This window comes from Numida meleagris, chromosome 1, assembly GCF_002078875.1.
Source record: "Numida meleagris isolate 19003 breed g44 Domestic line chromosome 1, NumMel1.0, whole genome shotgun sequence".
NCBI lineage: Eukaryota > Metazoa > Chordata > Aves > Galliformes > Numididae > Numida > Numida meleagris.
Genome location: NC_034409.1, coordinates 56,490,902 through 56,513,566, shown reverse-complemented (window position 1 = coordinate 56,513,566; position 22,665 = coordinate 56,490,902). Strand labels below are relative to the sequence as shown.

Genomic DNA, 22,665 nt, shown 5'->3' with positions numbered 1-22,665 from the left:
CTGGCTCTTCAGCTCCCGGCCTGTGTAGTACTGAGTAGCAAAAGTGATGACGTGCATATGTAGAATGCAGAAAAAAGTTTTCTCACATCCTGACCTAGATAAATAGGACTTGGAATGAATTTTCTGACTTCACAGCACTGACACCTCAGATCTTCTGAGAATTAAAGATCGGATATTTTTTTTTAGTCCTTTTCATACTGTTTCAAATTGATAGATGTGTTACAGAAAATGCACATGCTTACATGTGTGCGCACATGAAAAGAGACCAAGTATACTAATACCACTCTATTTTACTGTACCATAATGTGAAAGGCATTGGAGGAGAATGTGTGAGGAAAGGCATTGGATATGGACAAAAGTGCAAAGTGCTCTGGCTCTTCTGAGCTGCATTGCAAATGCGTTGGGAGCTAAAGGAGGGAAAACTGTGAGGTTGCTTAAAGTTAGGCTGACAGGAGGCAGGTCCAAATATGTAAGATGTGTAAAAGAACCACATCCACTTGCAGTTTTTTCCCAGTGCTTTCTCTTACAAGAGATACAGTTCAGGCAGGATATGATCCCAAGTAACCTGCTTTCCAACATCTTAGTGCGCCATCGGTATTGTACAAATGGGACTGCCATGGTGTAGTTTAAACTAGAGCAGCAAAGATTGGATAGCAGAGATGTGCCACAGGCTTTGTGATTATTTGCTTGTTCACTAGAAGAATTGTAGTTTTCCTTACACACATGGAGCCAAAGAAATAATAAGCACTCTTCATCAGTCAGATATTTATACATCAGGCTAGGTGTGGGAAGCATAAAGTCCTCTTTATTCTCTGTCTTCTTCTTGCTGATTTTCATTTTTGACTTTTTAATTAATTTTCTTCATTTGCAGTCACACAGCTGTCTGGGCTTCAGCCATAGATAAGTGGATCTGTGTATGACAGCGGCAACCCAAATTTATCTGTTTTTTCCCCCCTCTCCTCCTCACTTCCTGCCTTCCCCACCCCCCGTCTTGTACCTAGCAGAAACGAAATGCTATATATAGCCTCACTACAGTTCCCCCCCTATTACTTTATCTGCGTATTTCAACCTAGTTCTGAGCCAGGCTTTGCCAAGGTGCCAATTTTGACATTTTCAGAGGAGACTGGGTGCTTAATTCCCGAGGTCCCTCTCAAAGTAACCCCCCCCCTAAAACACATGCCATAAAACCATGCTTATTGTAAGGGTTAGCATACAGAAGGGATCAGCTCGTGCCTGTATGATGCTTATTCACATGAAGTTCCTGCTCTTGTTGATTTTTTTTTTAAAGGTCTGTGTGACTTGAGCTGAGCACGCTCAGAAAACGGCCAAAGGGCAGGCAGGGTTGGCCCATGGTGCTCTGCAAATGGAGCATTACCAGCATCCTGCCATTGCACGGCAAGTCTCTGGGTATTTGTTTTGTATTCTCTTGAACCACTCAACACTGAAGTCCGATGTATAACCAGAATCTATCTTTCCTTATTAAAACAACAAAAACAAAAATAAAAGGGGAAAAAACCTGCTTCTAACCATGATAGTTGAGAAGGTAAGAACAAAAATATGAAACTCAGTTCAGAAGCCAGAAGGCAAGTGAATTTCAAAATATTATTATTTGTCATAAATCTCATGTTTTCCAAACGGTTTCTACGTACACTGAGACCTAGCTCATGTTTGAGCAATCAGAGTTGATAGAGTTCTGAGTGTGCCTAACTGCTCTCATGTGTGACCGGACCTTTACAGAAAAAGCCTACAGCTGTGCTCCATCTTTGTGCTCCTTGAAAATCCCTCTCTCCAAATTAGCCCATCTATAGGCTCCCATAGATCTTTGTGCCACAACTTGTGCTAAAAAAGGGCAAAGGGTACAGTATTTTATATGGGCAAAATTGCAAGTGAACCCCCCGTAGACTGTTATGGCTTTTGGACTTTTCTGGCTTAAGAGTGCTCTTTTGTGCTGAATGATTCAGCAAACATCACTTCGTGGAGGTCACCTTTGTGTCTCAGTAGCCTATAGATTAAGTGGCCTTCACTTTGGGGCTGGCTAAATTCCAGGAGGGTATCCCTGCATTGACAGGGCTCTCCCACATCTCCATACTGCACCCCAGAGCTTTTGCGACATTGTGCAAAGCAGAGCTTTGAAAAAGAGGAAGATAAGACAGCAAGTCTCAAGGTAGCATGGCCATAAGTGAAATGACAGCATGGTGGTGAGGTGTGAAGTACTGCAAAAATAAGAGTCTCCTTGGAACTACGGAGAGGTACACGAGCGAGAGGGCCAGAGACTGACAGAGGAAAGATCAGATTCAAGAAGCAAAAATATCCCTGAGAAGCCGGAGAGGAAGAATAGCAATTGGTCTTCACACCAGAATCATTGTGAGACTGTGAGGTAATGAATAAATAAAGGCCAAAGCAGCTTACTCATAAAGCAGAAGAAATCATGACCAATACTTTCCATTTGCCTTACCCATAAAGCCTTATATCATCCTAAAATGTGCTAGAAATGACCTTGTTCGGATTACAAATGAATTCTGTATTTCCTCACTACTGACCCTGTGATTTCATCCTGCAGCTTTTTGAGTTGTTTCTCTTTCTCCTCACTGACATGTGCTCAGTGCTTACTGTGTACTCCCTGAAGGCTCCCTGCTAGTGGTAGCATGCAGTGCCCCCAACAAAGCCGGCTCTTTCTGGGCTCTGTTCTTTCTTGGTGCAGATTCCAAGGACTTTGTGCTTTGGGACTGTGCTAAAGGACACCACTAGAAACGCGGCCTCCTGAGCAGAATGATGTTCTTTTATAATCTCTTCTCCAATGTTCATCTTTAAACATCAGGAAGACCCTGGTCTTGGTTTCTCCTCTTCTTGCCTTCTGTTTCATTTTTTATGGACCACTTAGGCGCTGATAATTGCAGAAGAAATCTGAATAAAAAAATTGACCTTTGTTTTTACTTGCTGGGATTAAGGACAGGGAAGATCTCCTGGGGGAGGCCTCGGTGCAGTTTGTCACTGTACTTTCTTTGATTGAAAACCTTCCCACGATCTGTGTACAGATTGAGTGTCATTACAGAGGTCCAGTTGGCCCTCAGATAACCTACTGTGCCTATCAGTATAATCAGGACCAAGTCATTGTGTAAAGTAAATCATAAACAGATGGACAGCCATGCCATGCTGCTCTACAAAGGGCAGAGGAAAGCAAAGACACAAACTGGCGCCAGAACATGACACCATGATGGCTTCACTAAATCTAAGCATGAACAGGCTTAGGGAAATTTCTGTGTTCCCAGATGGAGAAGAGAGAGAGCAAAGGGAGAATGGAGAGAAATCCTTGACTAGGCGTCTGCCAGGATTCATTGCAGACAGCTTTATCTGAATATCTAGAGGGGCTTATCATAAGATAGTGCCTTGGAAGCTGTGTGCCCGTGCTTGCAGCCAGCTCCCCACTGAGCTTGGGATCATGAGTTTTGGACTGGCATCTAGTTTGTTTTTTTTTTTTTTTATAAAAGATCTTCATGTCTTGGAGAGAAAAGTCATAAAACTGTTTTAAGTACTATCAGTTTTTTTCCCATACCGATTGTAAAGAGCTTTGTTATACCCATGGCAGTCAGCACTTTCCAGAAGGAGCAGAAGAGGAAAAGGCATCAAATAGCTTTGGTCATAAAATAAGTTTTTACCCTTTTTCTCTCAGTTTTTCAGCTAACATGTGAGAAGTTTCAACAGGTGCAGACTCTACCCTCGTGTCTTGTAGAAAGGACATAATCTAAAATTTGGAGTTAGGGCTGGGCATGGTAGAAGCCACATTGCCAGTCAAGAAATGAGACAACAGGATGGAGTAACAGACCACAGGTGCTTCTTAGGAAAGAGGGTCAGTCTGTGCTAGAGCTGTCTGGATAGGGAGAAAAGGGAACTGGAGGCAAAGAGCTGCCTTGTGAACTGGGTGTAACTGCGCTTCTCTGCTTAAAGGCTCCACGTGGCTCATCAGCTTTAAACCACGTGTTAGAAAATAATTTCTCCCTTTGGCTCTGATACTTCATTATGGGGAGAGTAAGGCAAGAAGGGTTAAGCTGTTACCTGAATTAGGTAGGAAGTGCAGGTGCCTACAGTAAGGAATTGTAACTTTGACACCTGAAAAGCTTCTTTACTTTCTGCACTTCTAGTACCGCCGGTTTCTCAAAGGCAAGCTGAGCCCTGAATTACAATCTAGGCAGCTAAAAACAAACAAAGCTCCTTTTTGTTGAAGATGTATTTAAATGCTATGCAACGGATTTTTTCTTTTTTGGTCATTTTAAGTCTAGGCATTAAAAGCAGCATTTGCCTTCTTACTCACAGTAGTCACGTTGAGGCTGAAAAAAAAATCAAGCTACTTATGCAGGCCGGCTCTGGTGGGTGCTCAATTCTGAAGGTTGGGAATTGTTGGCTTCAGTCTTCAGCACTTCTGCTGGCCCCTTGTGTGCTTGAAGGGAGTATTTACCAGGAGCACCTCACACATGCGTTTGGAAGATGACCAACTAATTAATGCTTGCTAAATGCTTTGCAAGCCTCAAGGGGAAAAGCAACTATGGAAAGGCAAAGTTTTATTATTGTTGTGTTGCACTTAATGTACATAAACTGTTTTCAAGGCAGCAAGCACTACATAAATGTTGTATGGTATTAAAACTGACCTGCCCTTGTCAGAGCAAATAATAATTATGCTGAGTGATGGGAGAATCTTGCAGTTTCTTTGTTGTGAATGTTTGCCTGTTTACTAATTCAGAAAAGGTCTCATCCAGTAACCGCTAAAGCCAATGACTTAAGCAGCCACTGGCTCAGGCCCATATTTAAGTATCTGCAGAAGGGTGAATTACCGGAGTCATTCATTTTGCTTAAGGCTCTGCTCTCCGTGTAGATCAAGCTGTGCTCTCTAGGGCATCTTTCCCAAAACTACATACTCGGACCTGAGTCATCTCCCAGTCCATAAGGCTGCCAAACATACTAGGCTGTAGAGATGAATGACCAATGAGGACCACACTTCTTAGCCTATGTGGTAGCATCTATTTGCAGCATGAAAATTCATGGTGATGTCTTTTAATGTAAATGTAACGTGAGGAAATGAACATTTGATTAAACTAAACACACGAGTCTTTTATATGCGAGGCCCTAATTTAAAGCACTGTCACCTCCATATAGAAAATGCCAGTTGGAGCAGGAATGATTAAATTAAATCATCTGGGTCTTATGTGATACCATTAATGTCTGCTGAGAGGGAAAAAATTCCCTCCTCTTTATTCCTGTAGATCTGCAGCAACCACCAAGGGACGCTTCTATAGCAGGCAGGATTAAGTCTCGCACGAACTTCAGTGCTTAATGTGCTTTGGACTGGTGACATGCCCTTCGGACAGACCTACCCCAGTTTTATAATTCTCTTTCTCAGCCTGCTGGGCCTCTGGCAGTCCTTTCTCCTGCTTAATTTCCTCCTTGCCTCCCTCCCACTGGGATACTTCACCATTCAGAATTTCTGCCACCCAAGTAGAAATTTTGATTGTGTCAGACAAGTGTTGAATGAGTCTTTGGAGTCTCAGTGGGCTGAGGTGAGCAGAGAGAGAGACCAGGGGGGCTTCTGGGGGCTGAGTGCTCTTTAAGGAGAAGGAGGTGAGAAATGGGCAATCCCTGTGCCTCTGATGAGTTTAGCCCTCTACAATGAGCAGCCACAGATGTACCACAGCCACAGATAGCTGGAATTGGGAGCCAGCTGCATGCAGGTAGGGAAGCACTTCTGGAGAGGAGCTGCTCTTCTCCACCAAACTTAATAAAATAAAATAACATAAAAATAGGTCTAGCAGAGGTATTTGCATGTTAAACATTTCCTGCCTGGGCACTGTCAGCATGCAGGGTCCTGCCCGTTCCCTTGTGGCACTGCAGAGCCCCCGATGCCCATTCTCACTTCCTGGTATTTGCTTTTTTTGTACTGAAGGACACCCGCTTTCTCTTGGCACTGGCGTCTGGGACCAGGTGGGGCTGACAAATTCACAAAACCAGCATTGATGTGCATTTGTTTTCTCCTCTCTTTTATTCTGTAGCTTGACTCACAAAGGATTTTCTTAACAGTTTTCTTCTTTTGTTGCTTTTATGTCAGATCCTCTACCTGATGGCACTCATTCTGTTCTTGCTGATCACCATGTGTCAGTAGTAATGTAGGTGGCAGGGAATTTCTGACTGTTTTGGTTACAGACTTGTGTTTATCTGTTTGGTTTTGGGGCACTGTTCAGTTTCAGGAAATATTTTTATCTCACAGAAGTTTTGTTGAGAACAGTGATGCTATGAAGGCCTTATTTTGGCACCAAAAAAACTAGTGGAGGTAGTGCAGGTCTGCCTTCTGTCAAGAGCTGAAGCCTTTGATTTGAAAAGCAAAGTAGCATTACAGGCAGTTGACACTGGTGTAACCTTATACTTTCTGGCTCTTTCCCCAGCACTATTGGGTGCATACTTAGAACCACATTTTCCTTTCCTTTACACTGATACAACCCCAGGGAGATGTGTGGATTTGCACTAAAGTAACAGAGGGAATTTGGCTGCAAGGCCTGCGTGTAATGTGGTTACTGGTGTATAAGAGGTGTGCCAGCCTTTCCCACCACCTCTGAACTTGGCCTGCAAATCAGCACCTGCCTTTCTCTGTGCTCCTGTGATCTGTATGGCGATGGACCAGGCAAGAGGGAGCAGTGGAAACCTCAGCAGGGAAATGTGAAGGGTGGAGAAAGAGGAGGCGTGAAGGTGAGCAGCAGGTCCTTTGAACAAAAGGCTGTAACACTGTATTTGTTTGGCAGGCATAGTCTTTAGAAGGAGCTGGGAGATGTTTGCTTGATGAAATGCCTGATGCACCAATTGCTGAAGTTTGAGTGCTGGTGCAGCTTGGGAAGTGCCTTAATGAACCAAGTAATACTCCAGCCCCAGTAAGCAGTCAGTGCCCCACGTTCACCAAAGGTGGGGATGAGATCATGCTGCGTTTCCACTGAATGATCAGCTGAGCAGATGAGAGAGGTGATGATGAATCCATGTGGGAGAAAGAAGTATAGGGAAATATACACTATTTTGATGGCTTTTACTCATTTCATAGAATCATAGAATGGCTTAGGTTGGAAGGGACCTCAAAGATTATCTAGTTTCAACTCCTCCGCCACAGGAAGGGTTGCTGACTGCTAGATCAAGCACTAGATGATGTCGCTCAGGGCCTCATCCAGCCTGGCTTTGAACACCTCCAGGGTTTCTGAAAACAGAGGTATGAAGGGCTGAAGAATAATGTTCATTTCAGAGCGAATGATGAGAAGGCATGATGCCGCTGGTGAGACTTTAGTGCTACCAAGATGTGCTGTAAAATTTGAGAGGAGAGGTGCTAGGCAACTTAGGAAGCTTCTTGTTACATCTTAATCTGGAAATGAGACTTGTCCTATTTTTCCTTCCTGCACCTTGTTCTCAATTCTGTAATGAAGAACTGAATATTTTGCCAGGAAAAAAAAAAAAAAGCCTTAATCTGTAGGCCTCTGGCACTGGCCAGTGGACGCTTGATAATTTTGGGTACACTCTTCTGTATCTTAAAGCAGTGCATCTCAAGCAACAGACACACTGCCTCTGTCCTGCCCTTCTGGGGCAAGAGGACTTAGGGGCTGCAGTTCCCTTGTCCCCAGCAGTGAGGGCTGGTTCTGCCTGGTGCTGTGCTTCAGGATGACATCTCGTTCAGCAGATAGCAAAGAGAGATTTTGCAATAGGTGTCTCATGATGACTGCCTTCAGTGGGTTTTTGTTTTGTTTTGTTTTGTTTTGTTTTTTCAGTATTTGATCCAAGTTCTGAGGCTGAAGCCAAGAAATTTTACTTGGGCAAATTTGTTGCTATTTCACTGCCTTTGTAGGGAGGTTATTGTGGAAGTGGTACGACTTAGGCAAGCTTTCTTTAAGCAAGTTGTAGATAGGCATCTGTTGAACCACTCCAGCCCTTTTTTCATTGATCAGTATCTTGGGCGCTGCCCTGTCTCTAACCTTTCCTGTCTTGTTGTGGTTGCTAGAAAGGCTGTCACAGAGCAACTCTATCTTGACACAGCATTCTTATGTTTCTCCCCCTCTCCCAGGCTGAGTATGGCAAACAGGCTGTCACTCTCTTAGTGGATTAGCAGCTCCTAGCAGTGACCAAAGAAAGGTCAAAACCCCACACAGATTCTTTGATCTATCAGCAGCTTTTGATTCTTTCGATCAAGAAACATTGTTGACCTGTTTGTAAATACTGACTGGCTGTGGGCTCAATAGCTCTTTTGGAATTTGGGAAGGAGGATGAGTGAGATTCACAAGGATTATGCTGGTTTGTTGTTGACTCACCTTCTCCTATCCTGTTGCTTTTCTAGGTCTACATTTGGGGGAGGGCTGATGTGGGCTGTGTAGCATTATGTGCACAGATAACTCATGGAGCTGCATCTGCACTTAAGCAGATGTACGCATCATCCCTCTGACATGGATGCTGTCACAGTCACACCTGCCCATGAGATGTTTGATTTGGATTGCAGCTTCTCTGAAACCACAGCTGGTCCAGCCCCAGCTTGTGATTCAGAAGCATCGGTTGTGAGGAATGTGGTCTCTGCAGCCTTCGCTGCTTCCAAATCAATTTCAAGTGCATGTCACACTCTGTCAGCTACATACAATTTTCTCTGATTTTTTTTCATTTCTGGCTGCTGAGTACCACCAGACCATGACCGATAGGGTAAGTGGAAATCTTGTATTCATTGATGAGTGCTTAGATTACCATTCCCAAAACAGAGGTGGTAGGGAGGATCTGTGCCTTTCTCGACAGCTACTTTGGGGAAAATTTGATATCTTGTCTTAAAATGTTGCTGAAGATAGGTTCATGCTGGACGTTGTATGGAAGCAGCCAAGGTGCAGGCATATGTTCCCTTCTGCTGACTTGGCTGTGGTGTCTGTAGCCACAGCCAGCAAAGAGGAGCGAGCAACTGGGAACGGTAACATCTCAAACTGCAGCAGAAAGATTGGCCAGACCTCTCATGTCAGCACTTTGATTCCCTTGGTGCTCGTTGAGGAACTAAAAGTTAGCTGAGGGTGGTGGCAGAAAATAGGTTTGCCTGCATAGAAAACGCTAAAGCCAAAACTGAAAAGCAGAGGTGGATCTGAAGGCAGTTATCTCTCTTGGAACTTCTATGGGGATTAAAACATGCAGCATCCTCATAGCACGTAGAGAATTTTGTAATCACGGCTAGTGCTTTGCTGCAGGGTCCTCTGTGGGGTTAGGAATTCATTTCCCACCTTTTTCTAGGGATTTGAAGCCTGGGATATGCTGCCAGCCATAAGAGAGAATTTGTAGCCAAAACAGACATTTCCTGGACCTCAGAAATGAGCCAATTGCCTGGGATGGGTGCGGGTGTGCCACCATCCCAAGTCAAAGTCAAAAAGGGGGAACGTGCACAAAGAGAAATGCCACAAGATTTACGTGGCTGTTCCACTTCCAACTCAGCAGGGAGAGACACTACAGGGCTTTGCAAAGCGTAAGACAAACTGCTGCGCAAAGCAGTGGCTGCAAAATTACAATACAGAGTATTTCATTACCTGCACTGTGGTGCCTCCTTTCTCCCCCCACATCTCTACTTGTTACAAAAAGAAATCTCTTTATTAATGAAAATACACCCCATTCTGAGTAAAAGCCAGCGTCGGCATATTTTTGGAAGGGGTTAAAGTGGCAACTTTGCACAGCAACCCCCTTTACCCCCAGCAAATCTGCCAGCATTTTAAAGATATAAATAGAGACATTTGGGGAGAAAAGCAAATTTAAGTTCCTTTGAAATGTGCTTGGCTAAGGGAATAATTTGAAGAGAGGGAGTGGAAAAACAAATGGAAAATATTTTCTTTGACAGGAAGAAAAAAAGAAGCTGCAAGCTGTCCTTCCCAAATAGGGATACTTGGCTGGTGTGTACTTTACGCAGCCCTGGGTCAGACCTTGCAAACAACACTAAATTAGGTTCAGTTACTTTGATGTTAAAAGCATGGAAGTGCCAATAATTAAGCTGCATCAGATGTAGGAAATGACTGATGTGTCTGCCATGCTCACGATAGCAGAGTTCACTGCACTGCCATTTGACTGGCCCCTTTTTCTATATGTAAGCAAAAGGAATTTTCTTCCAAGGAAAATCAGTTAGTTTTGCACCTTTGTTTTGTTCTCTAAACTGCTAATCCCCTGGAGGTATAGAACCTATTTGAAAGAGCAAATCAAAGCTCACATAATTTAGCGTTATATTATTTGTTGATGTATGGTTTGATTTAGTGGCTACTTATTATATCAGGTTACCATATAATTATCTTAATTATTGACTCCAGAAGTAAGTAGAGGGATTACAAGAGAGACAAGAAGGCCCAGTGGATAGCACGTGGCTCAGGGAATCAAACACATCGTGGTGCGGTCTTGGATTCACCGCTCACTCACTCTGGCTGGACTCATTTCTCAGCCATGAGATAGGCAGAGAGAGCAGGGACAGGGCTGAGGTGGGGACCCAGGATTTGGGGAGGTGCAGGAGAGCAGGAGAAAAAAGACTGGGGAGAAAAGAATGAATACACACCACAGCATGCATCTGCATCAAAGCCCACAGTGCCTGTGCTGCCATGGAGAAAGACAGCATGGCCATGAAGGCCTAAACATTGAATCTGATGATCGTGGTTCATCTCCAGCCTCTGCAACCAATCTCCTGTGTGAGCATGGGCAAAGCAGGCAACCTCTGAACTTCGGATCCCTTTCTGCAAAACAAGAATGATGAAATCACCGTCCTGCCTTTGCTCTTATATGAATTACTGGAGCGCAGCTCCTAGCCCAGCCTGCGGCCATGGTTCTCATGACATTGCTGCCATTTGTGTGTTTGAGTCTCTTTGTCTGATAACCATTGACTTAAGTCGAAGGTTTGAGTTAATAGGCGCTGCCGCAACATGAAAAACAGCATTGAAAAGCTGTCAGTGTAGTCTGTACTTCCTGTATTGATAATATTTGGCATATACTGACAAAATACTTCATCTATTGACAAGATGAGTGGCATCTTCTTTTCCCTATGAGAGGAGCAGACACTCTGGTTCTGCTCAGCATGTGCAATTTTTTTTCTCTGTTTTTGTTTTTGCTCTCCTGAGCTGGAGAAATGAGGATAATAGAATGTATCTATTTCCTTCCTAGAGAAGATCAGTTAATGTGAAATGGTGCATGGTGGCTTAGTTCTGAATAAGTGGGATACCCTAATCCAGCAAGGTATCCTCGCTCTATTGTGCGCCTTTTCTGCATACCATCTGGAGTTGTTCTCTGCTTAGTATTTGCTGTATGTACCATATGTTTTTGCATGAAAATTCAATAAAATATGCATTATACATGAAAAGTGCTGTAGTAAATAAAGGAAGGATGGAATCCAGTCCCCTTTGTGAACGGCGGGGGCCCCAAATCTTCATAAAAGGTTTAGTCTAGTCTGACGTCTGTGCTTTTCTCCAATTTAGTCCGTGTCAGTCTTTAGGAGATGCTCTAATTTAAAACAAAACTCTGCTCTCCCGACGAGGTTATTAGATGTACTTTGGCTGCCCTCTGCTGAAAACACTGAATAGTGACAGGGAAAACATCCTTTTCTCCAAGGAGGGTAATGGGGAGAAACTACCTATGCGTCTGTATGCTGAGCTGTGTCTCTGCAGCTGGTGATCATCCAAGGTTTGCTGTCTCTTGCTGCCTGTCAAAGGGCAAAGCCTTCAGAACTACACTGCAGTTTGGGTCGCAGCGCTCACTGTGTGTTTTCATGGATTGGGAAGTTCTGTTGGCTTATGAAAACACGGGCTCTGCCATTTCCCACCACGCAAAATTAAGCAGTGTTACACAAGGGATGGGCATGCAAAGGAACAGATTTCACACTTGCTCGGTGTCCCACTGCCATCTCCCACCCCTCCACACACCTTTCAGGGCTCTGGCACTTTGCTTGATCACTGGGAAAGGGCAAAGGGTTGGCTCCAATATCTACAAGGAGTAACTGATGTATTGTTTCTTAGGAAGAAAGTGCTTTGCCACACTCCTGGTCTTGGAAGGGAACGAGGGTCTAGTGCAGATCTCAGTGCATGAATAAAACAGTATCACTGCTGGAGCTATTATTGTTTTCCGCAATCCCCTATTTTAAATGCTTTCTAGCAAGTTGATTTATTATTATATCTTCAGCTGGGCTGCGCACCGAAGTGTTTTGATGATGAAAGGAATGTTATACACACATTTAATTACTGCCCACATTTTTGTATAATTTTATCGTTTACTCTTTTAGATGAGACTTTGAGTTCTTCTACAGGAAAAATGCCCAATGAAAAATAGATGGTTTAAAAGCTAATCTGGGATGAGTTTGGCACGGCAATGTGAGAAAATGCAATTGCTCCTTTCTTCCTGCCTTTTCAGATGGTCACCGATTATCAAAATGTACAGGAGCTCCCTTATCTGGACATGGTGGTTGCAGAGACGTTGCGCATGTTTCCACCTGCATTCAGGTACCTTTTTTTTTCCCGCTTCTGATTCTGCAGGGTAGATTCCTAGCTATATAAGATGGAAATCTACTCTTGGAAGACCGATACACTCTTGGTCTCTGTGCCAACATCAATACTGTTTGTGCATTTGGAAGATGTAATGTGGCCTATTGAAGGAAAACTGGCTCATCCTCATATTTCTAAAGCAGATTTTTACAGCGAGTTGGCCAAGATTGCTCTCTTGCCATTCTTCACATCCCATAAGATTGGAGGATGGAGCCATTCTGCAGCAGAACTGGCCTGAGAAAGCCAGGTGGTGCTGCTTTGGTACACTTCAGGGGCAGAGAGCAAAGAATGACCCCATCCTCTTGGCTGGTGGATGAGTGACCCTCTAGTCACTAAGTCTCTGGAAGGTTTGCACATTCAGAAAACTGAACTCTATTTTACATGTGCTTAACTTGTACCCTCACTGTTTTACGCTAGCACTGTACTATAATAATATCACTTAGCAAATGGCTACATCCATTATATTTCTTCCCAATCCACCCGCAAATCATTTTACTCAGTTGTATTGGTGAACTGAAAACAAAGGGGGAAATAAGTTACAAAACCGTTTGATTGTTGAATTTCCAAGTTATCGCAAGCGTAAATGTTAAGAGTGGAACATTTCGTAGCAGCCAGCCTGTTGTGCTGCTTATTGTGAAGCTGGGAGGAAATTTGAGATGACTGGAAAAGAGCCAAAGCTGAGCTTACTGTGACAGCCTTTGAAAACTTGCCCCACAGTTGCAATCACCTTAAAATTAAATAAGCTTAAAATCATGTTCCTTTTATACATTCCCAAAGATTACAGTTCAAGGTTTTTCCATGGACATCTGCAGGATTGCTCAGAGAGTAAATGTCAAAGATACTTGCTCATAGATGAGATAACTGAGCTTTACTGTGTTATACATGGTGTACAAGTGGAAATTGCTTCAACAGTTAAAGCATCAGGGATCTTTGGGTTTCAGCTGAGCCATAGGGAAACAATCAATGTTTGTCCAATAGGAAACAAAATGAGAATGGAGCAAAGTTGTTCTGAAGTTTCCGCTGGCGTTGTCAGTGGTGTTTATTGATCTCACTTGTACTCTGATGGATGAGCAGTGGATAGGACAGGCCTGTGCCTTGGAAAGATGTTAGTTGCCTATGACAAGGATAATACAGTATTCAGGAGAATACCCAGTAGCAGCCAAGCATGCTATAAAATGAGGTTCTTTAAAAAAAAATAATTTACTAGCCCGAGAACTTTCTTCCACAAAACTCACATTTCCACTGTCACCAAATTCTTGTGAGGATGAGAGGGATGGCTTGTCAATGTGTTTCTTAACGTGTCAGTGTTTTGTTCCAGGTTTGGAATCTCTGCTATTTATTTGTCTATGAGAAGGAGAGAAACTGAGTGACAGTGAGGAAAGAATGTGTCTCTGTAATAGCACTTGACTGACAGCTCTGAAACTGAAATCTTCATTCAACTGTTTTGGCTCAGTGTGGGGAGCAGCAGCGGGAGCCCCAGTGCTCCCAGCTGGTGCTGGGCTGGAGTCTGCAGCGACCCTCCAAGCTCCGAAAGATCCAGATTGGGATCTGCCCCTGCACACGTGCACACCTACCCAGCATTCCTACAAGGTTTTCAGACCCAAGCTCGGTCTTGGCAGGCTGCTTGTCTCAGCCGTGTTGTCACGGTGAGGTTCCTGAGGACAATCCCACTTCATTGCAGGCCACCGCAGGCTGGGGAAAGCTGGAGAGTTATGCTGCCGACTTCTTGCCTGTCCTTGATGAGTGCCTGTTTGCTGTAGTTTCTCAAAGGCTTGTGAATTGGTTGTATTTCTGTAACAGCTGCAGAGCACTTAGCCCTACCATTAAAACCAACCCTGGCTAGGATTCAGGTGCTGCCCTAAAGTTGGAGCAGCTGAATAAACTCCAAAAAACCTCTATTTGATATAACTTATTAGAGATGACTGACACATTCCATCTGCAGCTTTCATAAAAAATGAAGCTGACTTTAGCAGCACCATTGCAGTTTAACAGCTTAGCACTTCTGAAGATCATAAGCAACCAGAACTGTGAAAAGGGCAAAAGTTAGCCAGCTGGACTGGGGCTGTGTGCTCCTAGGTAGGTGGAGATGATTGTAACCTGAGAAGACACTAGCATCAGCAAAGATTGCTTTATTTATATACTGGCAAAGGGTTGCCCGCTAAATTGCGGGGTCAAGAAATGACTTTATGGTTTCCTCCTGCTGTGTTTTTACCTTTATTAATCATCTGGGATACCTGACACTTGCTGTTGCAGGTTCACTCGGGAAGCAGCTAAGGACTGTGTGGTGCTGGGACAGCGTATTCCTGCTGGGGCTGTCATTGAAACCGCAGTTGGACATCTCCACCACAACCCGGAGTTCTGGCCAGAGCCAGAGAAATTCATTCCTGAAAGGTATGTGCGTATGCTTTCCATTCTTAGGCTGGAGTCCTTATTAGGACAAGTTTAGACCAAAGGCCTACTTTTAGTTCAACACATTTGGGGTGGGCACAAGGCTCCAGCCAGTCCAGTGGAGACGCCTCCTTCTTCTTCACAGCTACAGCCTCCTGTAATTCACCTGAAGCAGCACTTCGTTCATAGAATCATGGAATCATAGAATGCCTGGGTTGAAAAGGACCTCAAAGATCATCTAGTTTCAAACTCCCTGCTGTGTGCAGGGTTGCCAGCCACTAGACCAGGCTGCCCAGAGCCACGTCCAGCCTGGCCTTGAATGCCTCCAGGGACAGGGCATCCACAGCCTCCTTGGGCAACTTGTTCCAGTGCGTCACCACCCTCTGCGTTAAAAACTTCCTCCTAATATCTAACCTAAACCTCCCCTGTCTCGGTTTAAAATCATTCCCCCTTGTCCTGTCGCTATCCACCCTCATAAACAGGAGGTTCAGGAGTAGCACAGTTTAATTTAGATCCTAAAATATATTATTTTTACCAAATTAGACAACTGGTGATAGTGGTGCTCCCTGGAGAGGATGCAAAGTCTGGTCAACAGCTGAAACAGGCCTCAGGTTTTCAGATGTTTCCAAAGCAGTTGCTTCAAATACTTTCACTTCTGGGTGTGGAAATTCTGCAGTAAGGCAGTATGTTCACTGGCACGGAGCTGTGCAGGAGTCTTGTCCAGCTCCTGGCTAATTTGGAGCAGTCTTTCCACTGGAGATCTTGTAATGGTTTGGGAATGCTATGAGTGGGGAACCTATCTCATCTCTCACTGGGAATTTTCTCTCTGTCCATAAGCTAGGATCCTGGCTTCTCAGCTCTGCTTAGCAAGACGTATTTTCACATGGAACATTTATTATGCTCAGCTACAAGGACCACTGTCAGGTTGTCTTTTTGTACCCTGCAGCTGATGCTCTGAGCTTACGGAGAGGGCCCACAGAGCTTTAGCTTTGTGGTGCTGTGTGGAAGCACAGTTTTGTTTTGCGTGCAGCTTTATTTTAAGCTGTTTTGTGGGCAGGTGTATTTTAAGCTACTGCTGTGTTGAAAAGTCTACTAAGAAAAAAAGTGTATGTTCTGCAAATAATGGTGTGATGCAGGCAACCCAGAGCCACCTTTGCTAGCCAATCAACACACGCATGTTGTAGGTGGGTTTTCCCAATTGATTTCTTCTGGAGCAAATCTTGACATATGCTGTATCAAGCACCTGAGGTCATGAAGAAGAGCAATGCCAGAATAATAGAAGCTCGGAGCTCTTGTTAGGCAGGAATCTTAGAAATAACTGGAAGTCTGGAGTGGGTTTTCTGTTGGTTTATTTTTTTTTTTACATTTATCTAGAAATGTTGTCACTGTTCACCACCTTAACAGTGATATGAAAGTGCATTATGAGGTAAAATGGATAGGGAGGACTGAAGTCCCCTTGACTCATACAGTTCTGTAATGAATCTGAGTGGAATTCCCTTTGGAAATTTCCCTTATACTAACACTCTTGCCAGCTTATATCACTTGGTAACGTTGGTAAAAAATTATAAAATAAGAGCTTAACAAAAACAAATTTATTCTGCCATGGTTATTTTTTCCCTTATATTTTGTTTTGAAATCTGCCATGGGAAGGCAGGCTTTAAATTTACCACAATGATGTATGAGGCTGAGCAAGGCAAGAATCACATTCACCTGTTTGCATGGAATATGCAGCAGTGGTCAGTATGTGAGGTATGGTCCTTCCACATCAAATTAAAGGATCTATGTACTTTCTGCAGTAGTATCTCAATCTTATTTAGGGTATAGAAACATGGGGATGGGGTTAGCAGAAATATGCTGTGTTATTTTTTTCCAAACCTCAAAATAGCATGTATTACTTTTCATTTCTGAATCCTGCCAGAGTTTGTTAGACCTTAGCAGTCTGAAGTTCTTGCAAACTGTAGGCAAGTGGGCAAGAGATTTTCAAGGATTCCCCTGTAGTTGAAAACCAAAACTTTTATTGGCATGCTCTAGCGGAAATGCTGAGTCGCGGCCTGAACCAGTGATTGAGCACCTGGTGGGAAGGCAGGGCCAACCCAGGGGAGCTCAGGTGCAAGCAATTGCTTGCCATCGCATTACAGCATGCAGAACTGGAAAAGTAATTCTCTGCTGCTAGAACAGTTCTGAACACTCTATGACCTGAGGAAACTATGTAGATTTCTGGGATAATTCCATCTCTATGTTTAATATACAGCCAACTTTGTAGACAGTGACAGAGTTTACCTTTTTGGTTTGGACCACTGTTTGTATCAGAGTTTTAGTTCCTTCCCCGTGAGAAAAAAAATAAACTCTTTTCTAATGGGTTGATCAAGTATTTTTGAGCTAGGTAGCTGATGCAGACCTGTGTACAGACTGCCACGTTAACCGGTTTCTCTGGTAAATAAATTGAGGTACTTCCACTCTAAAAATAGAAGGGTCTGCAATGTTAATGTTTTCTACCTGGGAAACTGGTCTCTTTGGCCTAAGAGCAGAAATAAGGGCTGCACTGAGTTATAGCAAACATCTTCCATGGCGGGTCCAAACCTATGAGATGATTCCATCACAAGTTGCATGAGAAATTTGGAAGGCTAAAACCAATTCCTGTTCATTTGCTTCTGCAGTGCGTAGCAAGGAAGCACTGTTGCTAACTCTAGTTAGTTCATATTCCAGTCCGTTTCCTCTAAGCTGTAATCTCTCCCTTGTACATGCACAGGTCTACACATGTAGCATGTCATTCTTCTGAACATGGTCATTGAATAAAGCGATTCATTAAAAACAAATTGCAAGTCATACATCTGTCTGTCCACTTCTGTCACCAACTGGCAAAGGCTAATGTCTGCAAGTCAATTAACAGTTGACTTAGGGGCATAATCTGACAATAGTCCCTTTCATCTGTCCATTAAGCACAATAGAAATAACAGCTTTTGAAATGTGAATAAAATAATACAGAACTAGGAACAAAAAGCATTTATTGAACCGGTTGCCATCTCTTCACCTTCTAGGTTTACAGAGGAGGCCAAGAAGGAACGACATCCCTTTGCATATCTGCCCTTTGGAGCAGGACCCCGTGGCTGTATTGGTAGGAAGATGGGTTTGCTGGAGACCAAAATGACTCTGCTGAGGATTTTGCAGATGTTTCGATTTAAGACGTGCCCAGAAACTGAGGTCTGTATGTGTAGAGGCTTAAAGGCCACACTTGTTAACCTCATTGAGTTGACAGCGTGTCCTTGACAGGATGACTTACTTGGCTTTGTAAATTTCTCTTTGTTACAGAAGGCTGATGGAACCACTTCCATAATAAGTACCGACAAGAGACCCTGAATGCATGTTTTAGTCAAAATGTGATTTAACCCTTAAAATTTTTATAATAAAACAGTTACACACCCTTGCCTTGATGGAGAGCAGTGCAGTGACACTGCAGTCAAACTACATTGATTTATACAGAGAGAAGAGGCATACATCTTTCCACTTAAGATCTCAGCACTTTAGTATATGCCTGTTGCTGTATATATTGCACCTGTCACTTACTCAGTAGCTCTAGAGTTTACAGAGTTAATTTCTTTGTGTTCAGACCTACAATATACCTGGGCAACAACTGCCTCAGCCTCTGGCTATAAATTCTATTTAATATACTACCACAGCTGACTGTAAAACAAGCAGTTTACAGCTTCCACAGTAATCCTGGTATGAATTGGTCCCCCAGCAAAAATGTCTGTTGGTATGTGAGATGCTTATGTACACATAAACGGGTACGTACAACCATACTTAAGTTGTTCTTTTGTCTTTCAGATTCCTTTGCAGCTGAAATCGAAAGCCACACTTGCACCGAAAAACGGAGTCTACGTTATCCTAGAATCTCGCTAAAAGAGAATGTACATCTTGTAACCTCCTGGAATGGGACCTCTTGTTTAATGACTTATTGAGTATTATTAGTTTTCAAATCCCCAAAGACAGATAGGAGCCTGAGCCCCACTGAAGGTCAGGAGGTGCTGCCTAACTGCCATCCGGTGGGAGAGTTTCTGGTCACTTTTTAAAATGAGATGTGGGCTTCACAGTCACTCGGTCATTTTCAAATTGCTGTGAATAATATCTGTAAAGAAGCACGCAACTTTTGCTGGCTTTTCTATATTACGTTTCCTTTCACTCACTTCTAAGAAGGCTTTCTCCACTCTCCAGTTTATTGAATGGAGCAGGTGTTAAGTGTATACTAGATTTACGATAGGTTTTAATTACCATTCATTAGCTAATACATTCTGCTGATGCACTTATAAATCCCTACTTTAGAAAAAGCCCAAGAGACACCACAGTTATAGCAGGAGAGTTGGAATCCAGTGCATTGGATTTTATCCTGAACTCTGCTAAAAATCAAAGCTGAGTCTCCTGTACAAAACTTAACCTCTCCTTGTTTCTGTAAAGTGGAAAAGGCAGCACCTTCTTCGTGCTTCTGAAGTGTTTTGAAACACACTTAGATTAACAGTTCATGCTTGGCCCATTGCATCAGCATGCCTGAAGTAGAATGAAGAATTCCCCCGGTTGCCTGTTAAATTCCAGTAACTAAGACCAAAGAAATGAGGTAATAGCTACTTTGATAGTTACAGAACTGCTGTTGGAAGGGTGGAGTCAAATAAAAGATGAATTTTAAGGAAGCAAGAGGATTGGCAAGTTTTAAGGATTAACAGAAGATGTTGGTGTATAACGTCTGCTTCACTGCTCTGTGGCCTTGCCTTTCTAAGCGTTGTTCTTTACACCTTTATCTCATTGCCTGGAGGTTTCTGCATGCCCTAAAGCCAATGGCTAGGGAGTTGGATCTAGGATCATCAGTCCCAGCAGTTCTCTTGGCTCCTTATGTGACTCTGCAACAAGCTGTGTCCCAAGTGCCTTACTCTCTACTCAGGTGGGATTACCAGTGGCAGCAGCAGCAGCATGGTTCCATTCAAGCTGTAGCGTGGTTCACATCACCTTCACAGCCAGAGCAGCACTATGCTTCCACTCTTCACATCTTCTATGCTCTTTCCCAGTCCTCTACAGAGCCCCTTAATGACTACACATACAGCACCATACAGCAGTGATTGATTGACATGAAGAAAAAAAAGGTGTTTTTTGTTTGTTTCTTTAATTGTTTCAGTTTCCATAAATAGAAAATATTCTTCTGGAACTGTAAGGATAAGGAAGCACCTTTCAGTTCTTTACAAGTGGTGACCTTCTGCCTGCTGACGTACTCTGCTGGAGGTTTCCTTAAGTACAGCATTTCTCTTGGTGGCACGCACAGAGAAGTGTCATGGCAGCAGTGGGAAGAGACTGACTGCTCAGCTTCCCTGCAAGGATTGCTGGAAGGAGCCATCTGTTCGCTGATCCCTAGCTGTAGTTTCTCTCCAGCAAGCACCTTTTGCTGCCTTCTTCCCACATGCTGCCTTCACGCTGATCAAATTACTGTCTCTCATTCCTGAAAGATTTTTGTCTTTTATGGGATTTCTTTGTTCATCAGATCTGTACAGATAGCAGTGAAGTAATGACCTGGAAGTCATGGAATTGTTCCTATTTATGTGGAGCATCTCTGGCAAGCTAACCAGAAGTGTCCTGTTACAGATTATGAATTACTGGTGGAGTGACTGTTATTTGAAAAGCAACAGAGTACATATGCCTTAATTTCCACAAGTTATCCATCACCTTTTCCTCTTGGAAGTAGTGTGCTGACAGCTGATGCAGCTTATAGGTACAAGTAGCAAAAAGTTGGACAGTCCTTGCCTAAAAGCTTCCCTGCTACCTAGATGAGCAGAAGGCTCATTTCACAGTCTGAAGAAGTCAGCTATTAAGGACTTGTTTGGCTCCTCAGTATTTTTTTTTTTTACTGCATTTCTTCCTTATGTAAATTAGCAGGTCTTTGTGTGCTTCGTTTTTGAATACTTACTCCAATGTAAACGAAGCTTGTGTCTCGCCACAGCGTGCTTTTGTATGGTCGGTTGTTACCTGAACGCTGCTTATCTTACCTGCTTATCAGAATCCTGTTTGTATCCTTGGTATTTATCTGAGAGCTCCACTCATGCGTATGGCAGCTGAACAGCTCACATCGCTGTGGCTAAACAGAGCTCTGTCATCGTGAATACCATGTTAACTCTGTAGAGAGAGAAACAGTACTGCAGTGGTTGCAACTGTGCATCACATTTCACAGGCTTGGAATTTGCTCTGAGAGTCTTCCCCAGCTGCTTCTAAATTGAACAGACAGTTCACAGGCAACTAAACTCACCTGAGCTGATACAGACAGCAGACATGGCACAGCCTTCCACTGTACCAGGATGCTTAATGGTGCTGCTCCTGTCCTGGGCTCGGCAACATGCTGCTGGGGGAGTGGTGCTGCTCCAGTCCCTGGGAGCACCCACTCAGCGCTGGCAAAAAGCGAGCCATGAGACTGCCAGCAGCTCTCCAAAAGAGGAACAGCTAACAGAACAGTAACCACAGGAATGAGGAAGCTGATTTAAAATCATTTATCTCCTCAGTCCCAGGAAGTGTATTTACCACTAAGTGTGTTGTCTTGTATTGCTGAGATGTGGGTGTGTTTAAAACCAGGCCTGTCTGCTTTACAAGAAGCTCTTAGTCATTCTATGAGGGCTGATATGAAGGAAAGGCTGCTTGGTAAAGGAAAGCATCTGTTAAAAACATCTGGGACTTTGCAGTGATTACTGAAATTACTCAGTGTGAAGTAGTATTTTTAATGACTGCTGAGATGATAGAAAACCTTTACAGCTTTGTACTTTTGTAAAGTTTTGTACTTTAATATCCTTGGTGTCAGGCATTAGAAGTTATTATGCTGGGCTGATTGCAAATCTGAGTGCTCTATTCTACTTGGCATTAGACACCAGAATTTTCTCCATATGCAATACTTTCTTAAATGACCAGCTTCTCCTTTCCCTTTGTTAAATGATGTTTCCATCTTGGACGCCACTTCACCTAGAAGCAGATTCTTCTGTGCATTTACAATAGTAAATATACTGAAACCATCTCCAGCAGACTCACGGGCTGTTTATTTCACTGCTCGATTCCCACTGGCCCCGCTCTCCAGGCCGTGATCAGTCCCAAAGATGTTTGCTCCCTGCGCTGCTGGGTGCTATGGCCACGTGCAAGGCAGGATGCAGGATTCCCTCCGCTTCTAGGACTGTGGAAGTAGTGAGTCACAGACTAGATGAGAAGTGCAAGGGTGCTATTTAGGAGGCACCTGGACGTGGCCTGCAATGCCTACACCTGACTCCAGCTGAGCTCCTTAAGTGGTAGGGTGGGTTGGCCCTGGGGGCTGCCAGACTTCTGCCCAGCCTGGCACAGGGCACGGCTCAAACCGCTGTGCTCCATGCGGCTCTGCTGGCGGAGGAAAGCTGTTTGGCTTCTCCTGGCTTGCCATCTGTCTTGACGGAATGGACCTGCTACCAGGATAAGGAAACAACACTCCCAGCTTATCCTTCTCCTCACGCTGTATGGGAGTGAGTGAGAGGTGGAGAAAGTGAAAGATGATGGCATTTTTTTAGGTAACTGAACGTGGTGCTCTCAGAGAGTGGGGAAAGAAGAGAAAACACATTACAAGAAATGCAGCAGTCAAGTACCTTTTAATTTACGATACACAGGAAACTTTCCACTGAATTTTCAGAAGTGGAAAACAGGGTCATTCTTCTCTTTTGGATGTTACTGGAGAAATAACAAAGTAACAAACCCAGTCCCCCCCCCC

The 22,665-nt window shown here is 43.7% G+C and overlaps 1 protein-coding gene across 8 annotated transcripts in view; it reads left to right on the top strand.

Moving 5' to 3' along the window:
• TBXAS1 (thromboxane A synthase 1) overlaps nt 1–21,951 on the top strand; it is a 248,415-nt gene extending 226,464 nt beyond the window's left edge. For all 8 annotated transcript variants that reach the window (XM_021387758.1, XM_021387751.1, XM_021387780.1 and 5 more), the window contains 4 exons: nt 12,400–12,488; nt 14,784–14,921; nt 17,957–18,119; nt 18,744–21,951. In XM_021387758.1, coding sequence (XP_021243433.1) covers nt 12,400–12,488; nt 14,784–14,921; nt 17,957–18,119; nt 18,744–18,818 — 465 coding nt within the window. In that variant the 3' untranslated portion in view covers nt 18,819–21,951. The remainder of the gene's footprint in view (nt 1–12,399; nt 12,489–14,783; nt 14,922–17,956; nt 18,120–18,743) is intronic.